The sequence below is a fragment of the Motacilla alba genome, chromosome 3 (genome assembly GCF_015832195.1).
Source record: "Motacilla alba alba isolate MOTALB_02 chromosome 3, Motacilla_alba_V1.0_pri, whole genome shotgun sequence".
In the NCBI taxonomy this organism is placed as follows: domain Eukaryota; kingdom Metazoa; phylum Chordata; class Aves; order Passeriformes; family Motacillidae; genus Motacilla; species Motacilla alba.
Genome location: NC_052018.1, coordinates 24,239,713 through 24,263,567, shown reverse-complemented (window position 1 = coordinate 24,263,567; position 23,855 = coordinate 24,239,713). Strand labels below are relative to the sequence as shown.

The 23,855-nt window shown below is 40.5% G+C and overlaps 1 protein-coding gene across 3 annotated transcripts in view; it reads right to left on the bottom strand.

Annotated features, from left to right (window-relative positions):
* LRRC1 (leucine rich repeat containing 1) overlaps window positions 1-23,855 on the bottom strand; it is an 86,301-nt gene that overhangs the window by 45,231 nt on the left and 17,215 nt on the right. For all 3 annotated transcript variants that reach the window (XM_038133953.1, XM_038133954.1, XM_038133955.1), the window contains exons 3-4: window positions 10,505-10,583; window positions 7,273-7,362 (exon numbers count right to left, since the gene is read on the bottom strand). In XM_038133953.1, coding sequence (XP_037989881.1) covers window positions 7,273-7,362; window positions 10,505-10,583 — 169 coding nt within the window. The remainder of the gene's footprint in view (window positions 1-7,272; window positions 7,363-10,504; window positions 10,584-23,855) is intronic.

Here is a 23,855-nt window from a genome sequence, read left to right as displayed (position 1 = left end):
GAAATTCTTAATGAGTTAGAAATTACAGAAGTATTAATTTCCTAATTGAGGGCACTTTCTTATTTCAAACCAAAATGATCTTCACAGACATGAAGTCCTGTCTGTGGTTCTACCTCGGAATACAAGAGAAGCTGGAAAGGCAACTAGAAAGCAAAGTAACTAGATTTGGTTTTGATGAAATTGTTATTTTGTCTCACCAGTATTGTTAAAGACCATTCTTCCAGAAATATCTTTGAAAGCCTTCCTCCTCCTCCTCCTTATTGGAGGCAAAGTAACTTCATGTAACTTCTATCTAAATGGAACATTGTTCTTTCCTCTCAAGTTTAAATGTGTAACATTCAGGGGAAAGGCGTGAGGCTTTCTGTAGCAGCCTACTTCTAGAGTTTGATAAGTGGAACTGCAGTCTAGCAGTAATTCTTGTAACAGTATCTGAAATTAAGGATTATGTTCTTAACATTTGTAATTTCTATGGAGCAGGGGGAATTGAACACAAATTAGGGCGGGGAACTACTCCTTCCAAAGACTAATTTTAAATAGGGACCAAAGAAGTGAAGTTGACAATTATCATCCTGGATGTCATCCTGGATTTTAACAGAAAGCACTCTCTGACTGAAAGTCAGAAAAAAGTGCATTTGCATAGTCAGTTACTTGAATTGAATTGTCAATACCATTAATTTGCTACAGATCTTCCATAAGTAAAAACAGGATAAAAAAAGCATTGTTATCAGCCACTAAGGGAGGGAAAGCCTCAATAGATGGCCAGTAGTACAAGTCACATTCTAATTTTAAAAATAAAGTTCTACATTTTATGCCAAGGAATTCCCTAAATGTGTTACAGAGATAGTCTAAATTGGTCTTACTTCTTTATCAAGACTACTGAAATGGACTGAGAAGGCTAAGCCAGCCCACTATTACAACAAAATTTTTGTTTTTGATATATCGTCCCTTCATGCAACAGCAATCATCAATGACTTCAATAAAAATGGAATTATTTCACTTTTAAAAAATACTGCTAAATATATGTTAAATATCTTTTTCTGGTATAACATAAAGGATGCAACATCTCTTATTTGAAGGCCAGATGGCACTGCATTCACTATTACATTGCTAGTGTTCCTGAAATAAACTTCCGAGTTCTTAACATTCAGTTTTGTCATTTACCAACCAGCTGTGATTAACACTGAATGCTCTACCTACTCAAACTCTGTAAATATTTCTTGCCATGCTAAATTCGGTTAAGCCACAGTAGGAGTTTTTAATACTATTTATATCGGCCTAGCCAGACCACCTACATATATAGTCCTCCTTCTACGTATTTGTGAAATAAGCTTCCCCATCACTTCCGTCCTATCATGTAAGACTCTATGTTAATTAGACTTTATTATGATAAACCTGAAAAGAGAATTTAATTGTCTTGTTCCACACAATTTTAAGAACATTTTCCATTCTGTGTGATGCTACCAGATGCAGAATCTACACTTGAAACATCCAGGCATACACTAAGAAAAACACAGGCACGGACTGGCCTAAGAATCCATTCTAAGGATTAGTATTCCACTCTGATCTGCTTCTGGACCATCTGTATTGAGCAGGTCACCCTTGCCTTTGAAGATCTTTTATTCTCCAGTTACTTCTTCCATGATCAACATTAGAGATTCTGTTTCAGAAGCTGCTGAAAACTTTGAAACCTCTAGAATTAAACATGTATGCAAAACCATCACCCTCAGTGACTAACATGAAATCTCTGGTTCTTGTGGTTCCATGACTGCTGAAAAGTATGCCTGTAACAAATCTTTCTGCAAAACAATGCTCCTAAAGCACAGCAACATTTGTTCTATTCTTTTCATTATGTTCACCTTCATAATGAAATGCCTTTTTCAGCATTCTACCTGCTAGCTGCAAATGTTAAGAGGAAAATATCTCTGCTTACCTGGTAATTCCCTTTCAGTAGTAACGTTCCACAGATCCATTCAGCCTGCTTGCAGCTTGGGGGCAAACCAGACTCATCAGTCATCAGCATCAGAATATCCTTCACATCTCAAGAAATTCACCCCTCCCCACATCAAAAGTTTCTGAAGCTAAAATAAAGCTATGCTACTTTCTTGCATCACAGATTGTGCAATTGTCTTTAAAAAAAGGGAGCGGAGGGGGAGGGGGAAACTGTGAATGATGGGGATACTACAAATCATTCTATTTCTGTGATCTTTTGTTGACCCCTCAGGATTTTGAAATCATGTCCAAGTAGGAGACCATCTGTGTATTTTTAGGGGAGGAATAAAGATGGTGTACAGCAGAGGAAAGCTTTTTTCATCTGTCATGTAGGGAACTTTCAAAATATCCTACCTGCCAGTCATGAATAATCTTTTACTTTAAAGCTTAACATCAAAAAAAAAAAAAAAAAAGGTAACCTGGTAATCTTTATCTTTCCCAGGCACAGACAAGACTGCTGAAAAAATGGTGAAAGCTAAAAACTGGATATAAGTTAGGTATCTGATGTGCCAATGGGCAGCAGGTCTTCAATCATACTTTAAAATACACTAGTGGAGCTCTGCCCTTTGCTTCAGCAATTTAAGAATTTAGTTGATTGTGCCACCCTTAGAGAATGTGACAGATAACTGTCTTTTTCAGATATGCATTTCATGCTGAAAGGACTGTTTTTTCAGATAAGGCAAATTCCTCATGAAGCACTGTTCTGAGAGTCCAATGTTAGATTAAACATTGGAAAGCCTTTTATGTGTCTGTAAAGAAGGCACCTGGATCTTATTCAAGCCTAAGAACCACAAATAAATAATAAACACACAAAGCTGACACAATCTCTCTTCTCTTTCTAGACATTAAGCCGGAAGACCACTATGCAGATCTCTAAAATCACAAGTCTTTACTGGTAAAAAGCCAATATTACAGTGGCCTGAAGCCAACACTACAGAATGAACACATATGGACAAGAAAGGTGCTGGAATATTCATACTGTTATTATAAGACAGAAGCCTCATAGACATCCCAATTTATTCAAATATCCTTACGTACAAATACTCAGATTTTTAAATTTCAGGAAAAAGTCATGCCCTGTGTTTTGGCTGCTATGTGAGTAAGGAAGTATTGAAGAAAAATAATCCTAGAAGCAAGGGGAAATTCCTAAAATTTCCGTGGGGAAATTACCCACGCTGGGAGGAACAGGTTATGCCTGCTTGTTGGGCAGCTCTAGACATAGACGGTCCTGCAGTATAGGCAAGGAAATTAGACTTGCTCTCATTAGTCTGAGAAAGGCTGTAAAAGACACTCCTACTCACAGCTTAAATGGTGCAACTTGTTTCTCCAAATGGTTCAACTGGCCAACAGGACAAATCCTGCTCCAAACTGCACCCACCTAATTATCAGCTTAAGTATCTCCCATGCATTAGCATTCACTGCTTTACTCCAAATAGGAACCAAACCACGAGTTAAGAGAACAAATCACAGAGAAACACAAAAAGCAGCACTGGTAATATTAGGACATCTAGTCTGTTATCCAGTCCTGTGTTCATCACACATCTTTCTAGAAAGCCCTGAAACAATACATGAGCTTAAAGAAGTAGGTTTAATCCAGCAAGAAAAAACAGCACACTTAAGAGCACCAGAAAAGCAGACTGAAGTGGTCCCACAGAGTAAGAAAAGTTGACATACTCGGAGCATGGCTATGCATAAGCAAGAGGAAAGACAAAAGGTTCAAAGAAAGCCTTGCCTATGTTCTTCAAACATCCAGTTATAAGTACTTAAAAATATTCCTTTTGGCATTACAAAGGAAAATAAAAATATAAAAGATCTGTGCAGAAGAATGCTTAACAGCACAGTAAAAGTACTGATGGAACTCTACATATCAGCCAGAAGTTGTCTGAACAAGTTCAGACACTGGCCTGAGACAGTGAAGCTGAACTCTGGCACTCAAACATCAGACCATGGGAAAAACAGACTGGAGATCTGAATTCACAAGGAAGACACACTTCCAGTAAGGGCTCACCGCAAGGCAATTCAAGTCTATTATCTGCCATTAGTAAGAACTTACTAACAGTACTGCTGTTTGTAAAAGATTTGCCATTGCTTTTGCTGCTTTCCCCATTTAAGGGCAAATTTCCATCACCACAAGATTGTAAGTAGGTAGCTAAAAAGTAAAAAAAAAAAGGAAAAAGACACTAAATAAATACTGATCTCTGTACTAAATGAAGATGAGTTAGAGATTTCACTGGCTGTTCTAGGCAGTTTCCTAGACAGCACCATAAGACTGTAAGTAATTAGGATGCATTTCCCCAAGTTTCCACATACTCTACTGTTCAGGAGATCTACAGCAAGCACAAGGACTTCAAATCTTTCCCCGAACAAGCCCAGCTCTAGCAGAATAAATACCAGTATATATTTGTTTGCTCACTATTTGGCAGATCTCATATAGAGCACATCGTCCAGCCTATACCATCAAATAACAACATGCATTATTGTCCAAAGCATATTGAAACTCCAATAAAGCAATTGCAAACATATCCAAACACCTTTTACAGACTTACTTAGTCTACTCAGCCAGAAAAACAAAATTAGCACTACCTTTCAATTCCCAGCATTGAGGGAATGGGGTCCCAGCAGACGAAAAAGAACAAAGGAAGGAACAGCAAGTTTGTGAGTTTTTCCTTTGGAAAAGCCACAGAGCATTCCAGTGCTTTTACCAAATACAAGGTGATTGGCAGCACCATCAAATTCACTTCCAGTAAATGATGAAAATTTTGGCAACTACAATAGGACAGTTGCACTTGTTAGTAGCCAGACACAAAAAAATTTCTTACTTATAGATCTAATGCTAACAATTCAGTAAAATTCACTCTCAGAAGTGATCCATAAGGACTTCAGGTTGCAGTTCCAGTTCACTACAAGACCTCCCAAAAATTTTGAGTTGGAATCAGATAGGATCTCTCTGTTGGACATTCCTCAATAGACTGCAGGAACAGTTACATTTTGGGTGGACACCCCCTGAGTTTCTCTCATGCAACATTATCATTCTTCTGAGCTTGAAACTATGCATTTTCAGTCCAAGCTTCCTGTCAACTTCCCAACATATTCCCACCTATTTCGAATACCTGATAAGGCAAAAACAACAGCCCCACACATCTGTCTCTACTTCTTTAAATACAGACCTGATAATAAAAGTTTCTACTAATGAGATTAAAGTGTTTTTGTAAAAATACAATATCCAAATTCTAAACAGTTAATGTGGGAACACTTCCCAGATCAAAGCACCTGTCAGACTTGAATAAAGTCTATCTGTCCATGAGAACTTACCAAGACTATCAAGACAAGCTTGTGGCTCTTCCTGGTGCAAGTGAGAATGCCAGATTTTTAGTTTCAATATCAAAAACCAATACTGATTTTAAAAGAGGATGGGATTGCATTGCTCTGTTCTGTGACAGCTCACACTGAAACTGCTTAGGATCAGTATGAGGCAAATTTTTACCTTTCTTTCTTGCACAGATCCACATATCAACATCGCTACAAATTCTGATATCCCCATTTTAACCATACTTGTTTCCAGTCATCTGCTCCAAAACAGAGACTATCACCAGTCACACTACCAAATGAGAGGCAGAACAAGCAAGAAACCAGAGCCACCACAGCCAGGGGGCTCTCAGGGAAGCCAACAACCTTCCTGCAGCTACTGTCTGCAAAGCAGCAGTCCACACCAAGCTTTTGGAAATCGTGCTTGTCATGTTTCTTCTATTTATTTTCAGAATCAGGCAGGATCCCAAATTTTTTGCCTTGATTTTCAGTAAATGCAAAGCCTGAACAGGCCTTTTCTTAGCTGCCAGTGCTGAAAAGCTGCATGAAAAGTTATGTGAACTTTTACAGTGAAGGAAGAATACCACAATATACCACAGTACGAATATCCCAACATGGCCCATGCAATTTTTAGGTAAGACTCTGCCCTAGTCACTGGGCACACACTATCTGTACCTGTTAGTGCTTGCGGGAGGTTTCCAAAGATATTTTCCACTTCTGTTGCAGCTGGTGTGGAGCCAGCTGAGAGCTTTCATACCCATGGGAAGTGGCTAAAGTAATGCCAGTCTGAACTTGACTACATTGCAGGAGCTCTAATGATTAAGATCCTTTCTGCAGGACTCCTCTCTTTAGAAACATCTGGATTTCACTGAACTAACAACAAACCAGTAAAATGGGTAATAGTTGTGTGCAGCTATTTGCCAGGAGAGAATACTAAAGATGTTTACATATGCCCAAGGAGAAACTGGACAAGAACACAAAAGAGATTCATTATGGGCTATCAATTAGACAAACCAAAATCCAAAGCTCAGGAAATTCTCTGAACCAGAAACAGTCAGGGGATGGAAAAAAGAGTCATCCCACACACACATTGTTCTTCTTCTAAACCCTCACTAGGCATCTGCTTAGGGACATGGCAGAAGGAAGCTGGGCTAGATGAGCCTTTGAGCTGAATCAGCACAGTCAGTCATTCTCATTTGTTTAAGTGAGGAAACATGGAACTACTACTTCTCCCTCAAATTGAAAGAGACACCTTTCCTCCACTAAGGGGAAAGAGATTTCCCATCTGCCAGTGTGGATGTTTATTTCAGTCAAAAGGAGGCACATAAACATTGTTCATTTCACTTTCCACATGTATCCACTTTGAAAGTCTCTCCTTGCAACGCTGATCTTCCTTCCAGAGTGAACAAACATCTTAAAAATGTATAACATTTCATCTTAAAAGCTGTTCCATAAGTTTCATCACCACAGCTCCCACTGAAGTTTTTTTTCAAAACCAGACTGCTCCCATAGCTAGTTAGGAAGCTTCTAAATTTCCATCTTGATCACAGCTAGCTTTTACCCATCTGTTCTTGTGCCAGCAATTGCCTGGTTTTGAGCTAAGCTGCAAGCCATCTGACATGTTCACAATAATGGATCAATGGTCTACTTAGGAAAGCAAAAGGTCAGATCAGCATGACAAAACACCAAATTAATTTTGCACCTAAAATTCCAAGTTATTTTAAATCCTAAATAAGAGTTGAACTGTACACGTACACACTATAGGTTCCGCAATAACCTGCTAATGTCAAGTGAAAATGCCATTTTTAGGGTTTTCTTAAACAGATCCCTCCAACTTGAAAGAATAGAAAAAGCAAGGGTAGACCTGTAAATAATTTTATAGGTGTATTAAATACAATTATGTGAGTCATTTATACAAGAAGTGCAACAATAAAGAAAAAAATTAATTTAAGAAGTAATAAAGTGCAAAGAACTTACTTCCCAATGTTTTCAGGTAGTGCTTGCAGAGAGATGTCATTTACTGAAAGACATGTCAGATTCTGCAATTCAGGAAAGCTTTCAGGCAACCTGTGGAGATATTAATTTAAATCAAGGACTTCCAGAAGTGCTCTCTTTCATGCGAGTAAGACTTTATTTAGCAAATACATACAGAGGGAGGAAAGCCCAGATTCTAGCATGACTCTCAGAAAATTCTAAAGATCATAAAAAACCACCCGCGATTTAGGGACTTCAAAGTTTATTCTGTGTCAAAGAACAGGTGATATACCACTCTCTTCCTTGCACCCAATCTGCAACTTCAAAATGCTATATGGTTTGAGAACATTTTAAGCATTTTCACAAAATTGAAAAATAAAATCAAACACCTTTAAAAAAAACCACACCAACTTTTTTACTATTATTTTCCTGCATAAACAAACGGTAAAATGATTAAATTTTATTCTTATTCTGGCTCTATTTACATACACACTTATAGCATGGCCATTTTGTATTAGCTGCTAGGCTGCTCTTCAATTGCTGCTTTTTTGAAGAAACATGCTGTTCACGATGAAGACAATGTTCTGCTGGTACAGCATTTCACATTTACGGGTTCACAGCACAACACCATATTAACCCTCACTCCCACACTATAAAACGCAGTCACATGCAGAACACTTCCAGAGTTCCCAAAGCCTTTAGGTCCATCACCCAGCTGGTCTTCTGCAAGGCATGGCTCTCCATTCCCTCACACTGAGGGGCTCCTGTGCCACTTGCTGCTCACCGGCAATGCCAAGAAGCTCAGTTTGCAGTTGCACAAGAGACAGGATGAACTAAGGGGGCCAATTAGGTAAAGAAGCAGAAGTCCCTGGCCCAGCCACTCAGCTTCCCCTCAGCCCGCAGGGCATGCAACCTGAGATCAAGCTGTAGCATTTGGTTTGGTTCCTGCTCTCCCCATCACCCAGCTCAAGGCACATGGTATGATCTGCAGGCAACTTGTCAAATGGAGACACCAACAGGCAAATACAACTCTGCACTTGTTGTATGGGGGGATGAGGAGAAGGAAAAAGGCAAATTACAGTGCGGGGTGAAAGGGAGTTTTCGTGTGATCAATTCTGTACTGCACTGCTTCATATTGTGGACCTTATTAACAGAAGATGCTCAATATCTTCAAAACGGAGCTTCAGAAGCTCCACTGGGACCACTCATTACCATTTAGACCTTTAACAGATTTAAGAGTGGAGTTAAATGGATTGATTGTCTTTTGCTCAGCCCTGATGTTAACAGGTACTTGGACTCAATAACTACCGTAGGTCCCTTCCAACTAGAACGATTCTATTCTCTCCACAGCAGGCAGTGGACTTCCATATCTAAAATAAATCTATACATGTGTATAAATGTAAATAAATGCATCTGCTTTTTACTGATATAAACCTGAAATAATCTGAAAACAGCTGGAAAAAATGGTATGCCAGCCATCTTTAAGGCTCGGTTTCATCAGTGATTTAAGTTTGACAATGAGGCAGCATACTGTATTACTGTATTAGTGGTAGGACATCGATTGCAAAGATCTCCAACTGGCTTTTAAGCTTAGAGGAAATAAGGACAAGAATCAATGGCTAAAAAAATGTTCCAGAATATTACACAAAAATAACTATTTGACTTTCCCACTTTGCCTGGGCAAATCAGTGCAAAAACTTACATGCTATTACATAGGTAAAGCTGAAATTCTGGATCTCATCACAGAAATACCTGGCAACCATATGTAAACAGTTCCTGGAATCTGTGCTTTCTAACTTGGACGGCTTGGAGTGATGTTTTCCAGGACATGCATACACTCTGGAGCCACTTTATCAAGAATTTTTAGAATTCCCTTAAATTATCAACACACAATTATGTGATCTATTTCAACATCACTGAAAAACTCTTTTATGAATGTCACGAAGCTGTAGCTGTGCATTTACAGGTATTGTTTAAGGAAACACACTACTTGGGCCTCAGGCCTTACTGAGTACACAGAATGAATGAAGAAGAGTAACTAGAACACTATTACTGACACTTTTGATTTCAATATCACAGGACACAGATCTGAGCTTTATACACTGCAACCGATGCCTGGAAAAAAGCTGCTCAGTGACCCTCACCACTTGTGTATCTAAACATCAGTTCAGCCTCAGTTTGCTTTGCCGGATTTTTGTGGTATTATTATCCTCACTATATAAATAGGCTACAGAGCCACGGGGATTAAGATCACAAGTGTCCCTTTAATGCTCAGCGATGTGACTTTCAGAGAACTTAGGAGGCACTATGGGCAATATTCAAAGCACACTTCTGAAGAATCTGCGCTGTACACGTGGGAGAAGCAGTCTTGCAAAACCACTGGAGCGGCTTAAGCTCTTACAGACTCCTGTTTGTTAGCACTGCAGCAGCCCAGCCAGCCAGCCAGCCCTGCAAGTATCTGGCCATCTCAGTACAAAGCAAAGCAGGTCAGTGAGCACCCGCTGTGAACACTCCGGCTTATGCGACTTGCTCAGCATCACAAAGGAGCTCTGTGGCAACCGGTTGGTTCAAGAAATAGTTCTCCAAATAGTATTCAAAGGCTTTAACTAGCAAATCACCTCTTCTTTGCCAGTTCCACCCTCGCTTTACTAGATAAATTCCAAATTCTTTAGCAAATTGAACAGAAAAATGTAAACAAAACTCCTCTTCCATACTAGAAGTGTGCATAACCTCCAAACCTCAGCTCCTCAGAACACAGGCTGGCAGCAGACACAGCAGCCACTGACAAACACAGCGCATTTCTGCTTCATGTTACTGCATGTCACTGCGTCCCAATTGACGGGAGGGTGATGAAATGCTAGTCCAAGCTTTAATCATTAGTAAAAGCCATTATCTGCAGCAGCTGATCTAAAGTCTATTCCAAATCGTCAGGCACCTGGGTTTGTGCCAATTCATTCGCTCTAACCGCTGCTGTATCCTTCCCACGAATGAACGTGGTTTTCCTATGCATTTAAGAAAAGGAATGAAAATCATTTTATAGACAATCAGATTTACCAAATTTCACCCCCACCCAAAGAAAGATGCACATCACTTTTTAAATCTGAACTTCTGCTGCAGTCCTTGCCAGAGGCAAACACTCTAGGTCACAATTTTTTCAGGGCTTATGTAAAATCATAATTGCTACAGCAAGACTGCAATTCTGGTATGTCATCTACTAAGAGGAAGGTGAAGTTACCTAGTCAGTGGATTGCCACTGAAATCTGCTACCTGTAGTGCTCTGCAGAATGAGATGCTTTCTGGTATTTCAGGAATATCTGCAGAAGAAAAAAAAGGAAAAAACTGTCAGCAACTGTACTGCATCTTCATTGAAATTATTGCTTAATGTTAGTAAGTAACTCACTACTGCAAGGTGTTATCTCGGCATCTTTCAAGACATTTCAACATGCAAGACTGCTCCCTGTCCAAGTACAGAACTATAAAAGCAGACCCATCTTGCGCTTTTTCACACCCCATTTTCCCCTCCTGCTCCATGCTCATCTTCCTACTACTCACCTGTCCTTGGACTGATCTTTTTTAGACACTGCCCATCAAAAGAATCACACAACCAATATGCTAGGGCTACCCTAAAGAGCCAATTACAATCTGAACCTCTGGTGAATTGATCAATACATGCCCACATTCTGTAGTGGAAGAAAGAACATGGGAAAACAGTGAAAGGAAGAAGACAATGTGCAAGTCTCTCCACGTGTAACTTACACTCACGGAGCAGAAACATCCTCCTTTACACCACAGCCAAGTAATTAGAAAATTATATTTACACTGACAGATCGCAAATAGGTGCAACCATAACTACACCATTTCAGATTGCCAGGAAGTAAACAGAGATATTTGTACATGAAAACAGGTGGACTTCTTTCATGGAACTTCAATACAGCACATATATCTGCTCAAGTCAAGTACATCTTAGAAATAAAATTGTCTTCAATTTTATTGAACTCTTACAGCAAACTGAATATCCACAAATAGGCCAAGAGTCTTCTGTTTACTGTCACTGAGATCCAGCAAAAATTTAACAAATATTTTTGTTTCCTTGAATGTCAAAATTAATCTTTATAATTGATTTTGAAAGTAATTTTTAAAAAAGTAAAATTTTAAGTAAAGGTTGGACTTCTGTTTCAAAGTTTTTGGCTATTTCCACTGACCTCACCAGCCATGTATGATCTGAATACATTGAAAAAAATTATGGAAATTACTTCTTTTCCTACCTAGTAGACTAACTCAGAATTGACTACCTATGTATTTTGTTCAGATTTTCCCCCCAAAAGAGGTGTGATGGAGAAAGAAGCGTAGAAAAGAGGAAAGTACCTGCTCACCAGGTCCATCTCTTGCAAGGTAATCTCACCAAAAGCATCTGTTTTGAATATTTCCAAACTCAGAACAAAATCACAGAATGGTTTGAGCTGGAAAGCACCAAAAGCAGCACCTAGTCCCACTCCCCTAGTGGACACCTTCCACTAGACCCAGTTGCTCAAAGCCCCATCCAACCTGGCCTTGAAGACTTCCAATAATGGGGTATCCACAGCTTCTCTGGGCAACATGTTCCAGTCCCTCATCACCCTCACAGCAGTTAATTTCTTCCTAAAATCTCATCTAAATCTAGTCAAATAGATACTGGAACTTTCATCTTGCATTACAGCAACAACAAATATGGACACTGAGCTTGAGTAACCAACGGCAAGTAAAAAACTGTCATCCACTATCTGGTCCTCATGCTGTTTTTCCCTGGGAACTAGCTGGAAATGTTCTGAAAGGGACATCTCTATTTCAAAGCTCCTGAGGACTGAGAATTACTTATTTCTTTGCAACCAAGCCAGCATCCACAAACTTTAAAATGCATTTATGTACACACACAACCCTTTCACAAGAGATACATGCTTTAGCATGACAATCATACTCACTGATTAAAAACAAACCAACAAGCAAATGACAAAAAGTAAAGCTGATGTAAAAATAACTATCCTAATTTGTTTGGGGAAAAAATACATACACATAAAAATGCAACATATAAAGCAGAAGATAAATCCCCAATGCAGAAGTTTCCAAAACTAATCATGCTACTGATTTCCTCCACCAAAATACAGTTTCACTGCCATATTGCAAATAGTTTCTCTTGTACTTCTGTATGATGTACTACAAAACCCGGAAGATATGCCTTCTCAGCAAAACTATTTTGACATGCTTTTTCTGTTGTAACAGTCTATCTGAAACATACTATCTGAAAAGCCAACAATCATCCAAGCCAGGGAAAAAATTACTCCAATATATGTAAGATACCATTTGCAATAACACAGTATAGGCACTGCTTATAGTTTGGATGCATTTGCAAATTACTGAATCTGTTCTGGAAAAGAAAATGTGCTTTCCCAGACTATGAAGTCACTACATGAGCAAAACTCTTCAATAAGAAATGCAAACAGACACGGCAAAAACAAGAGAAATTTAATTTTTTTGGGTTTTTCTCACATAATCTCTGACCCAGGAGACGTGGGCAAAACAATGTTGGAAGGAAGACTTTTCCATGGTCAAGAGGCATTGGGTTAGAGAACACCTAGGCAGACCTGACTTCTACAAGTCCAAGGGCCCTGTTGGTAAACGCTCACACGTGCTGAGGGAGCTGGTGGACACCACGGCCAGGCCACTCATGATCATCTCTGAAAGGTCATAGGGATGAAGAGAAGCATCAGAGGATTGAAAAAAGCAAATGTCAGCCCAGTCTATAAAAAAAGCAAGAAGGATTATCCAAGGAACTGCTGGCTTGCCAGCTTCACCTCAATCCCTCCAAATGGATGAGAAGAAGGTGATCAGGAACAGTCAGCATGGATTCACACCTGATGAAATGTACTGCCTTCCACGATGAAACATCTGGATGGATGAGGAGAGAAAAATGGATATTGTGTCTTTGGACTTGAGCAAGGCTTTTGACACTGTCTTCCACAATAACCTTGTAGGCAAACTCAGTAGGTGCAGACTGAATGGACAGTGAGGTGGACAGAGAACTCAGTGAGCTGTGAGTCCACACCTGGAGAGCTGTGTCACATCCTGGGCTTCCCAGTGTGAGACAGGGAGCCCCTGAAACAGCTCCAACAGAGGGCAACAAAGATGATTAAGGGACAGGAGCCCCTCTCTTACAAAGAGAGGCTGAGGGACCTGGGCCTGCTCACCTCAAGAAGAGACAACTGAGAGACAACAACTCATCAATGTCTATCAGTATCTGAAGGGAGGGTGTCAAGAGGATGTTTCCAGGCTCTTCTCGTGCACCAAGCAATAGGACAAAAGGTAACAGAAGGACACTGATGCACAGGAAGTTCCACCTGACTATAAGGAAAAACATCTTTACCGTGCAGGTAGCCAAGCACTGAAACAGGTTGCCCAGAGAGGTTGTGGAGTCTTCTCCCTGGAGATATTCAAGAATCAGCTGGACACAATCCTGTGCAATCATGTGGTCTAGGACAATCCCACTTAAGCAGGGAGGTTGGATCAATGACCCACTGTGATCCTTTCCAATATCACCCATTCTCTGATTCTGTAAAGTGCATCCCCCTCGTTTGATTCTTTTTCACTATTGGTTTCTCTCCTCTGCCTATCTGGACAAAAGGATGGACAAAAATTCAGGGCAGCTCTCTGAAGTGAGGATCATTTTACATTTACTGAATTCAAAAAGGTTAAAATGTAACTCATTTTCATTGCCAAGCATCTTAAAAAGATTTCTCAAGCAAAACACATGTTAAGATACTTTATCACTACGTGTGAAGATTAGTGTAACATTGCATTGAATAAATGAATTCAGAAGAGAAAAGAAGAGGCACATTTTACTATATGACAAAAAAACTGAGTGATAATTGTAGTAGAGAAGATAACGGTACATAACAAAAGCACTGACATAATCAACTGGAATGTATCAGAGGATATTAAAATACATAAAGAAGTCCTTGTGTCACTTGATGAATTAAGAACCTTTCACCATTAGTGTTGAGTACTCGATTTTGTTACAGACATTAACATGTACATACCTGCCAGTATCAACAACAGGAAGGTTGAACACTTTTCTTGCCACTGCTGGATAACCAGCTCAAATCCTACTTAAATATCTAGGATTCTTCTAATGCTACATTCTGATGAATGCTTTGCATTTACACGATGCCCCAGATGTTCTGGTATGCAGATTGTGCAGCACTGCTAATAATAAAGCCATAAACCAAACATAAGCCCTGTGACGTGTGACAGTACAGATACACTGACAGCAGAAATGAAGTCGTGGCAGCAGCAGTGGATCAAAATCAAGCTCAGCAGTCATGTATACAAGAGGGCATGTGTCCCCTCCTCCATTCAAAACACCTCTTCAGATGTTTATATGTTTATTGTTACAGTTTGCATAAGAATTTGCTAACAATTCAGCAAGCCCTGTACAAGTAACTTTAGAAGCAAGTTTGACACTAGGGAATTCTGTACTGCCTAGATAAGGAAATTACTTTTAAAAATCCTTCTGATTGATGATAATCCTTTCCTCCTCCCCCTCCCTGCCTCTTCTTTTTGGAAGATTTTTACAACAGTTACATCACTCAATCCACATTCCCCCACTTTTCTTCCTCTAATGGCTGGGAGGGTTATTTTTAAACTGACAAAAATTTTTAAGGCACATTTTTCCAGCATTCTATATTAAATTTCAAGAACTGATAATATTCCATCTACACAAAGGCTACAGTGCAGCCAGAACCCTTTCTACATCCCTACAATATTGAACATAAATTCCAACACCTAATCAATATCACAACAGCAATGGCCAGCAAAGTCCTAGCCTGTGACCGGGCTGCCAGACCAGAGCAACTCAAACACTGACTCTCAAGTAAAAGAGTAGAAGTCAAAAAAGTATTTTTGCAAGAACTTTGCTGAATTCTCAGATATGAGAGATGCCCCACATTCCTTAGGGAGAGTTTACCATGCTCAAGAGTCCTTCAGGGAGCAACTACTGGATGCAGTCATATTTTCCAGCTATGAAAGCAACACAGAGCATCGTTTGTTAGGAGCACTGGAGCTGGCACACTGCATACACCCCAGCCAAAATCAGCTGAACAGACCTCCTTTACCTGGTCATAGTGGAAAGTCCACCAAGAGGTATATACAGCACTTTCACATAAGACAAAACACCTTTAACTGCTTAGCAACTAGTAGTAATTCATAAATGTCATTCAGCAGCTGATTAGTTTACACCAAATTTATACCCAAGGAAGCCCATTCTAGACTCAAAGACTGTGAATCCATGCAGCATTATCCCTCAGGAGAGATAGCCAGCAGCAAACCAGGTCTCATCCATCCAATTCAATACACAGATTATTTCTCATCCCCCTCTTTTCACATATATAATATACACTATCAACTACAGTATTTACACATACACCCACACACCCCAAAGTTCCATCAAAGCATTAAGCACACCAATACTGAAGTGCTTTAGGAGTCTAAAGGTTCTCTTGTCACTCTCAGGGGGGTTCCCCTGTGCCAGCCACCCACCTTTTCAGAGGGATCCCTCAGAAGCCTGCTCTTGGAAAAGCTCAGTTTTCCAGCCCAGCTCTCCACCTCTCCTCCCTCTACTAAACATGGAAGGAAAGCGCCCACTTTGTCAAATACCTTCCAAGTGGGAATTTGTGCTGCAAGCATTTGTCTTTCTGAAGGGCTCTCCAGCTGGAAAGCCCAGCTGAGCAGGCTGCTGTGACACAGATGTCCCCACCACATCTCTCCACCCTCCCAAAAGCAGCCAAATGCAGCTCCCAAGCGTCTGATCCTGCAGGGGAAAGGGATGGAGAAAGGTTACTCATCCTCTCCCTCCATTTCCATACTGAGATCATGACATGCACATTGTTCAGACAGGTTTCCCTTTTTTTACAACCAGGAGGCTCTACTACTAGACCTGAAGTCAGAAGTAATCAACCTCTTTCAATGAAGTGCTACAAGTTTTGGGACACAATGTGACAGGAGTCATGTGGTTCTTGCAAAGTCTATTGAGATTAAGTGGTTCTTGAACTGGTTGTAACATTTTCCTCTGCAGGCCCTGAGGCTGACGATATACAACATACAAGTGATAAAGCTCTTTCAAGACCTGTCTTTAAGGAAAATTCACCAACAGGTTCAGGTTGCATTTTCTCCAGTAAATCCCTTACTGAATAATTAACAAGAAACTGAAGAGACATGTCTCATTTGTCCTCCTCACTGCTTCTGGAAACATCCCTTTTCAAAACAACAGGAGCACCAGTGACAAAACCCTTAGAAAACAGCATTTCACACATACATTTACATTAGACATGTCAACTTGAAAGAAAACTGTGCAGGGACATAAGAACAAGCTTGGTTTTTGAACAGACAGCATGTTGTAAGTCAACAGACTATCCTTCTCAGCTGCAGCAAGCAGCAGGAACAGAGATCAGGAGCTGTAAATTTGAAACAGGAGGAAAAAAGAAAGGGGGGGGGAGAGAGGGAAGAGCTGGAAGACCAGATCACAAGGAAACAATAGGTGAATTAAGTGGAAGAGCCCAAGTTTGGCAACAAATTTATGTATTCTACCTTTTTATTTATACATGCCAGTGAAGAGTTAAACAGAAAAGTTAATGGAGATATTTTTATAAGAATTTCCACCTTGGACTCAAGGACAATAGGCATTAAATACTTTTAGTCTGAGAAGTAAGGGTAAAAAATGTGAAAACTAGTATTCTACCTATGAAGCTGTGGACGAGAGAAAGTGTTTTAAGTGTTTTAACAGTAAAATTCCAGATTAATTCTTCATTAACTTCATTGTCATGTCATCTTACATTCTCAGTAAAATAGAAACCAAAACCCAAGCAAAGCTGTGAATACAAGAACTAACAATTTCTGTCTGCAGATTACCATTTTATGAACTCTAATCTAGATTATCCAGAAAATAAAATCTTTATTTTATGTCACTCCTCTATGTACTGTCTGATGTTTAACACTCTAGCTGACACTTGAGGCAGGTGTAAGCCTTCTGCCTCCAACTTGGCCTGCTCCTCTCCATAGCCTTCCTTTGACTTTGTATGAAAGCACTATTGCTAGATGCACACATAAGTACATTAGCAAAGTCTCATCAGAAAGAACAGTTAAATCTGGCAGAACATGCCATGATGGAAAAATCCACTTTTCTGTAATCCATTTAAAAATAACATCTTCTAGACTTCTCTAATCAAATTACTCTGTCATGAGATTTCATTTATCTTCTCTTTCTCAATCACAATCAGCACTTGCTGCTTCTTCCCTCTCCTTGATGAGAAGCCCTGCGCAAGGACATGGTCCAGTAATTTCTCTCCTCCCCTTACTTCTCCTGCTGCATATAAAGCTCCCCTCTTTCTCCAACCTACTGACATCAAACTAATTTTCCTGACACGGATTCACAAATCAGATTCACTTTTACATCACTTCTTCAAAGTAAGAAAGAATTTCTACACGATGGAGGAGCTCCAGAGTCCAAAACTAATTTGCAGTAGGTGTTTCTTTTCTTCCCTAATATGCGCCTTTGTACATCGATCCCTAAACCTCATGTGAAAGACATTAAAGTGATGATGTTTTTAAGCACAAATTTTAAACTAACCTCAAGAGAGAAATGAGAGATAATACAAAGAAAAGGTATGTCACAAGAAATTAGACGTGTCAAAAAACCCCAACATCAAAACTCAAACATGCAACACAACTGTTAGCAAGCAACCATCTAAAAGAGCAAAAAATTCTCTTATCTCCAAGTCTTTGCTTTCATTAGCTCAAAAAAAGTCCCCAAAATCCCCACAAAACCAAAACCCAGTTACTATTCAGACTATATGCAGTTACTATTCGGTTACCATATGCAGACTGAAGCTTAAGTTACTCTACCACCATAGAAAACACAACAGTCTCTGGTGGGGTGTTCCATTGCTTTCAGGTGTACACACCAGGGTTGCAGCAACTGCATTCACAGGATGCTTTCTTGTACCAGATAAGACATGTCCATGCAGGAGTAGGAGAGCTAATCTTGTTTGTCTGTAAGCACTCACTTGGACACAAATCAGTTCAGAAGGCAAACAAGCAACATCCAGCAGTTGCATATGTTAACAAAATAGATGCATTTGTCAACTATACTGCCTTCCAGCACAGGTTGCTGGTTTGGGTTTTTTTCCTTGTCCACTGAGCAAGAAAGCATCAATTCCCATCTATTTCTTAGCATCCTAGGTTTTGCTATTTGCCAACAGACCTGTATTAGCCCATTCATGTTAAGGCAGGTGGTAGCAGGCAGAGAAGAAGAGGATTTCACGGAGGAAGCCTTGCTCAGATGCTGGGGAAATGCAGCAGAGATGGACAGCCAGACTCCAGGCAAGAGCACAAAGCAACAGCAGCAGGTGCCAGGCAAGAGAGCGGAGTCCACGTGAGGCTGCGGGACAAGATCAGAAGACCCAAAGGTGCTTCTCCCTGCTTATCTCATCTCTTCACTGTAAAATAGCTGGATCACTGGCCCAGGCTGAACCAAAACAAGTGTTCAAGCCTTTCGTCCATCAGAATATCTAGTTTGAAAAAATACTGGTTGTCTTGTTTTCAGTGGGAGAGAGGAAAAGAGGAACACTTACTCAACTGTGGGCAGAAGGGAAGGATCCTGCAGTACAGATGAGAGGCATACCTTGGAAAGCAGGTGGCTGAATTGAAAAGATAAAGCACTGATGTGCAGGCACTGATACAAACAAGTGAGCTGAGTCTCAGACAGCAAAGCAAAGATTCTATACCACCCTTCAGCAAGATGGACTGATGGACGCTCTGCAGGAAAGCTTCTGCCTACTCACCTGGCCCTCTAACTACCTGTTGAATAAAATGTACCTATCACACAATGCATGTAGCGTCCTGAAGATGACCAAGATCTCTAAAGAGACTTTCAATTGGGTTGTAAAGTGACTAAAAAGAACAAACACTTAAAATAAAAAGCAGAAATATCAAATTTCCTGCGGCTGAAAGTAGGACAGTTGTAGAGTTCTCCAAGCACCCTGAGAGCTGAAGACAGAACAAAATACAAGTTTCTAAATTTGCAACTGTGATCCACTTTGGAAGCAAGGAAAACTTAAGAATAAGGCTCATGGAGCACTTGGGATACTGGTATTCTAGAGACTGACTTCCAAAGTCTTGGACCCTGCTCAGACCTTGCATAGCAGCAATTGTAGTCTTTCCTCAAACAGTGTAGTGATTATTGACATGCTTGGAGGAACCATCTCTACTGTTATGGTAATTCTAAAGTAGCATATTTATCTTTGGTTAAATCTGTGATTATTTTCATATAAAATGACAGCATATGGCAACGGTGTGGAGAGAGGATTTTGAAATGAGAATATCCTGATGTGGCAAGATTTATGTCCAGACCACGCTATCAATACAGTCATGAGCTCAGTTTAATCAGAAACTACAAAAATGGGTAGCAACTAATATATCATGTAGCCAGAATTCATCTCTGTGGTGGGTATGAAATATGAACTCTATACATTAAACAAACAGTGTTATCCTTATTGGTTATCATAGTAAAGAACCATGTTGAGAGTTTGCTACCAAGCATCAGGCAGAGACAAATATAGCTTAACAAGATGTGCCCACACACAGATTTCCTCAGTAGATGCCACAGCAAAACCCATTACCCCTCAGTTCACAAAATAATGGATCTCAGCTCCAGCGAGAGCTGAATCAGCAAACAGAACAGGAATAATCTATCTACCAATAAGAAAGAGAACAATTTAATTTCCCACTGCACTCACACTTGCATCTTTTCCACGGTTTTGAGTCTCGGGGCTTGGACATAACACCAAACTGCAAGGTTACAGACCACTTCCACAGAAGACCAAACCATCTGAGTCCCCTTACCTGCTGCCAGCTGGAAAGTCACTACAGACAGCCAGTACAAAACTGCCAGCACACAGCAACTACCAATGCTAAGGGCTTGCATGAGTCCTTGGTACACATTCAGTGGAAGCAAGACGAGCAGCAGAAAAGCCTGCCTGGCTTTGGTGACAAATAGACAGCAACTCACAGGTAGACACAGCAGTGCAAGAAGCTCCTCTCCTATAAAAGCGACGGGGTCAGCCTGCATCAGAGAAAGGGGTGGACAGCAGGATGGCTCAAATGGCGCTCCTGAAGCTGGGAAGGATAGGAAAGCCACTCCAGTGCCTAATTCCTACTATCCTAGCTCACAGTGGTTTTCTTTTTATGCTAAAAGAGCTGAATGAAACAAGCTGCTGACAATCTGTCAATGGTTGTGAAAGGTGCATGACATTAAGAACAAAAAATCTGGCTTTCACAGCACACCTGTTGAGAGAAAGCGCACAGGATATAAACTTCTTTTAAATAAGAATACAGCAGTTAAATTAACACCTTCAGGGCATTTTAAGGAACATGCAATATCATGACAAAAACACATCAGTGGAGCTTGGAGGATTTAGTATTTGTCAAAGGCAAACAATACCCCTCTTCTTGGAGAAGAGGGATACTAAAAAGGATTGCACCACCTCTGCAAGAACACAGCATACATGCATAGTATACATAATCCCGAATATCAGCATGCATTAAATTAACTACAGAAACTTTATGCATTGCCCCTCCTGTCTAGAAGAAGCTACAGAACAAGAAAAGCCATTAACATTTTAATGAACCCGGGACAGCAGGGCCCTAAGCTTTAAGAATTTGGCCTCCGGGGGTTGTGCAAGAAGTAAAGGGGGGATGGAGTGGCTGAATGAAATCTCTGGGGGATGAGCAGCACGGGAAGCAACCTGCTACAGCTCACAGGGATCTGAAACACAGGGCATGCCTTTGGAAGAAAGGGAAGCTAAATGAAGCGCCAGTCGAGGCACCAGGAAAGAACTGCAGACATCCGAGCACATCTTTCTATCTTTGGAGACTGCACTTTATAAATCCCAGGGTCTTTCAGGACCTACCCGAGAGAAATGTCAGAGTGCTGTGGGGAAAAAAATAGCACATAGGCACTTCTGACTGTGCTTAGAGCAGAATCTCCCCATGCACGGCACAGACCTGCACTGGAGCTCAATGCAAAGCACCTGAGCCCTACCCAAACTTTAGGGTCATCAAGCAAGAATGTGACCCAGTGTCCCAGACTTGTGACTTCAGTGACCCAGTGTCTTCACAGAATTCACCCGTGGTATGAGAATCCAGGAAAAGATTTAATCAACCCTGGGGAGTCTGAGAGAGCCAGCAGTAGCTTCAGACACACAGCAGGTGAGTGTCTATCTCAGAAGATTCCTCAGGGAACACTCCTGAGTTTTAGACATGCTTGGCCAGCAAGTCAAAAGCTCAGGCATGTACTGTTGAAATCCTACTGAGTCTTGTTTTCTTTAGCCTTAGAATGAGTACATGAGCTTTTTGAACAACTTGATACCAAGAAGCAGAGATAAACTGGACTGCCAAATAACCTTCAAAGTGCTCACCATCACTATGCTGTTTTCTTAGCACAGCTTCTCTGCCCTCTTATATTCCAGTCCTTGATTCATCCTTTCAACCTTAGCACAAATAACAGCCTCAGCCAGACTAGAAAAGCACAGTAGGGATGCTTCCTAGGAAAATCTGCATGAACACATGGGCCTTGCAAGGCATGAGAAATAGCATCAACATGCAAATACTCCAGGAAAAGTTTAAGAATATATGGCTGCTAGCCTTCCAAAATCCTTTTCCTTCCGCACCACTGAGGCTGTCCTTACCCTCCCCAGACTTCTCCCACATACACAGGGAGCATCAAATTTACATCTGCTCAAGACTTTTTAGTTTTATTTCTTTGAAGGGTTTTTGTAGTTCTAGATTCACTCGTTAACCAAGAAACTGCCTAAAGAATTTATTACTGTAGCACATTTTTAACATATATACTAGCATCTCTGGGGCATTTTAGAGCACCTGAGAATTTAAGAGGCACACATTTCAGAGTTTCCCTATGGACCCTTGCCAAGTGCCTACAAAGCAGGGCTACCTACATGGCACATGATGCTGTATGGCACAAGTACCCAGAGCTACCTCCAAAGATCAGCTGAGACTGATCCCTCCTCTAGATTGAGCACCTCACAGCTGCCCCAAGCACAACTGGCCACCGCAGCTTGGAAGGGGACCCAAGTCCACCAAGACATATCCCACTATGGCACGTGGTTTCAAAGATCATATGTTGGCCAAAGGGTTATAAAGTAGGAGAAAGGAAGACATGTTACCTTTTCATTATGGCAGAAATGGAAGTACTCAGTTTATTCAAAACCCTTTCCTCCTTCTGTGATGAGAGGTTAAAATAGAAAAAGCTATTCCCTTGCAGAGAACATTAAATGAATTTATATCTGCATTTTTAAGCTCTTGAGGAAACAGAATGGCCAGCACTGAAGGCAATTAGTGCACCAAACCAGACAACTAGAACAACAAAAAACACAGAACAATGATCTCTTATTTCCCAAGCTCAGATGTCACCATCACACTTTCCTATTCATGCAGCATACTGCATTTTGAAAAGCAGGGCTGTTTTTCTCTGCCTGAAAGGAATATGAAGAGTTCCTATTTTCTTTTCCTAAGTAGTTTTGGGCAGTCAGAAAAACAAAACCTTTTGGAGTGCAAACAACTGAACAGGACAAACCTGTGGCAGGTTTAGAATGAGACATACTGGGAGGTGGATTCAAAATACCAAGCTAATAAATTAAACTACTACAAATCTCAAAAACCTTTTGTGAGAATTCCCCCTGCAGCATCCCAGATGGTGTGTTATGCCTTTTGATTTGGAGAACCATGAGACAATCATAAAAATGGCCAAACAGTGGAAAGTAAGACTAGTTATTTTCTGCCACGGCCCCCCTGGACCACATTGCACGGTGCATTTTTAATTTGAAGAGTCAAGTCATGCAGTAACTGTGACATAATTAAGCAGAGGGAAATGGTATCAGTCACCTTCTGCAATGAACCACAGAGAAAAGAAAGCAACGCAATAAAATGGGTAATTAACACTGAACCTTGGATATAGGAAAAGAACTGCTCCCTGCCACCTGCATTAGTTCAACCCATTACTGGAAAAAAATACTTCCCTGTGCAGTAACTTCTATTGACACACGCATCTACCCAGCCATAAACATTCACACCATCTGCTCTTGTTACAGTTGAGTTCTCAAGCCAGCTTCCAAGCCAGGCTGACAAGAGTTCACATGGCTCTGATCCACCAGCTCTTTTCCAACTAGTTATTCATTTGCAAAGAGAATTACTAAGCCAACAGAGGGTTTCTTTTTGTGTAAGATCTGTCACTGACAGCGCCCAACTCAGCCAAACTCAGTAGCCAAATACCACAACAACTAATGTTCATGTATTTCTAAAATGTTTTAAGTAATCTGTCTCTTCAGTCTCTGGGGTTTTTTCCAGTTTTCTTCTCTTAAAAGGTTTTCCAAATGTGCATAAAATTATATGGTTCACAGAAATTTTTCAGCACTTGCCTGGAGACTCATCACGCTTCATCAATTATATTATCAGATAAAGACAGAATTTAAAGCACCAAACAAATA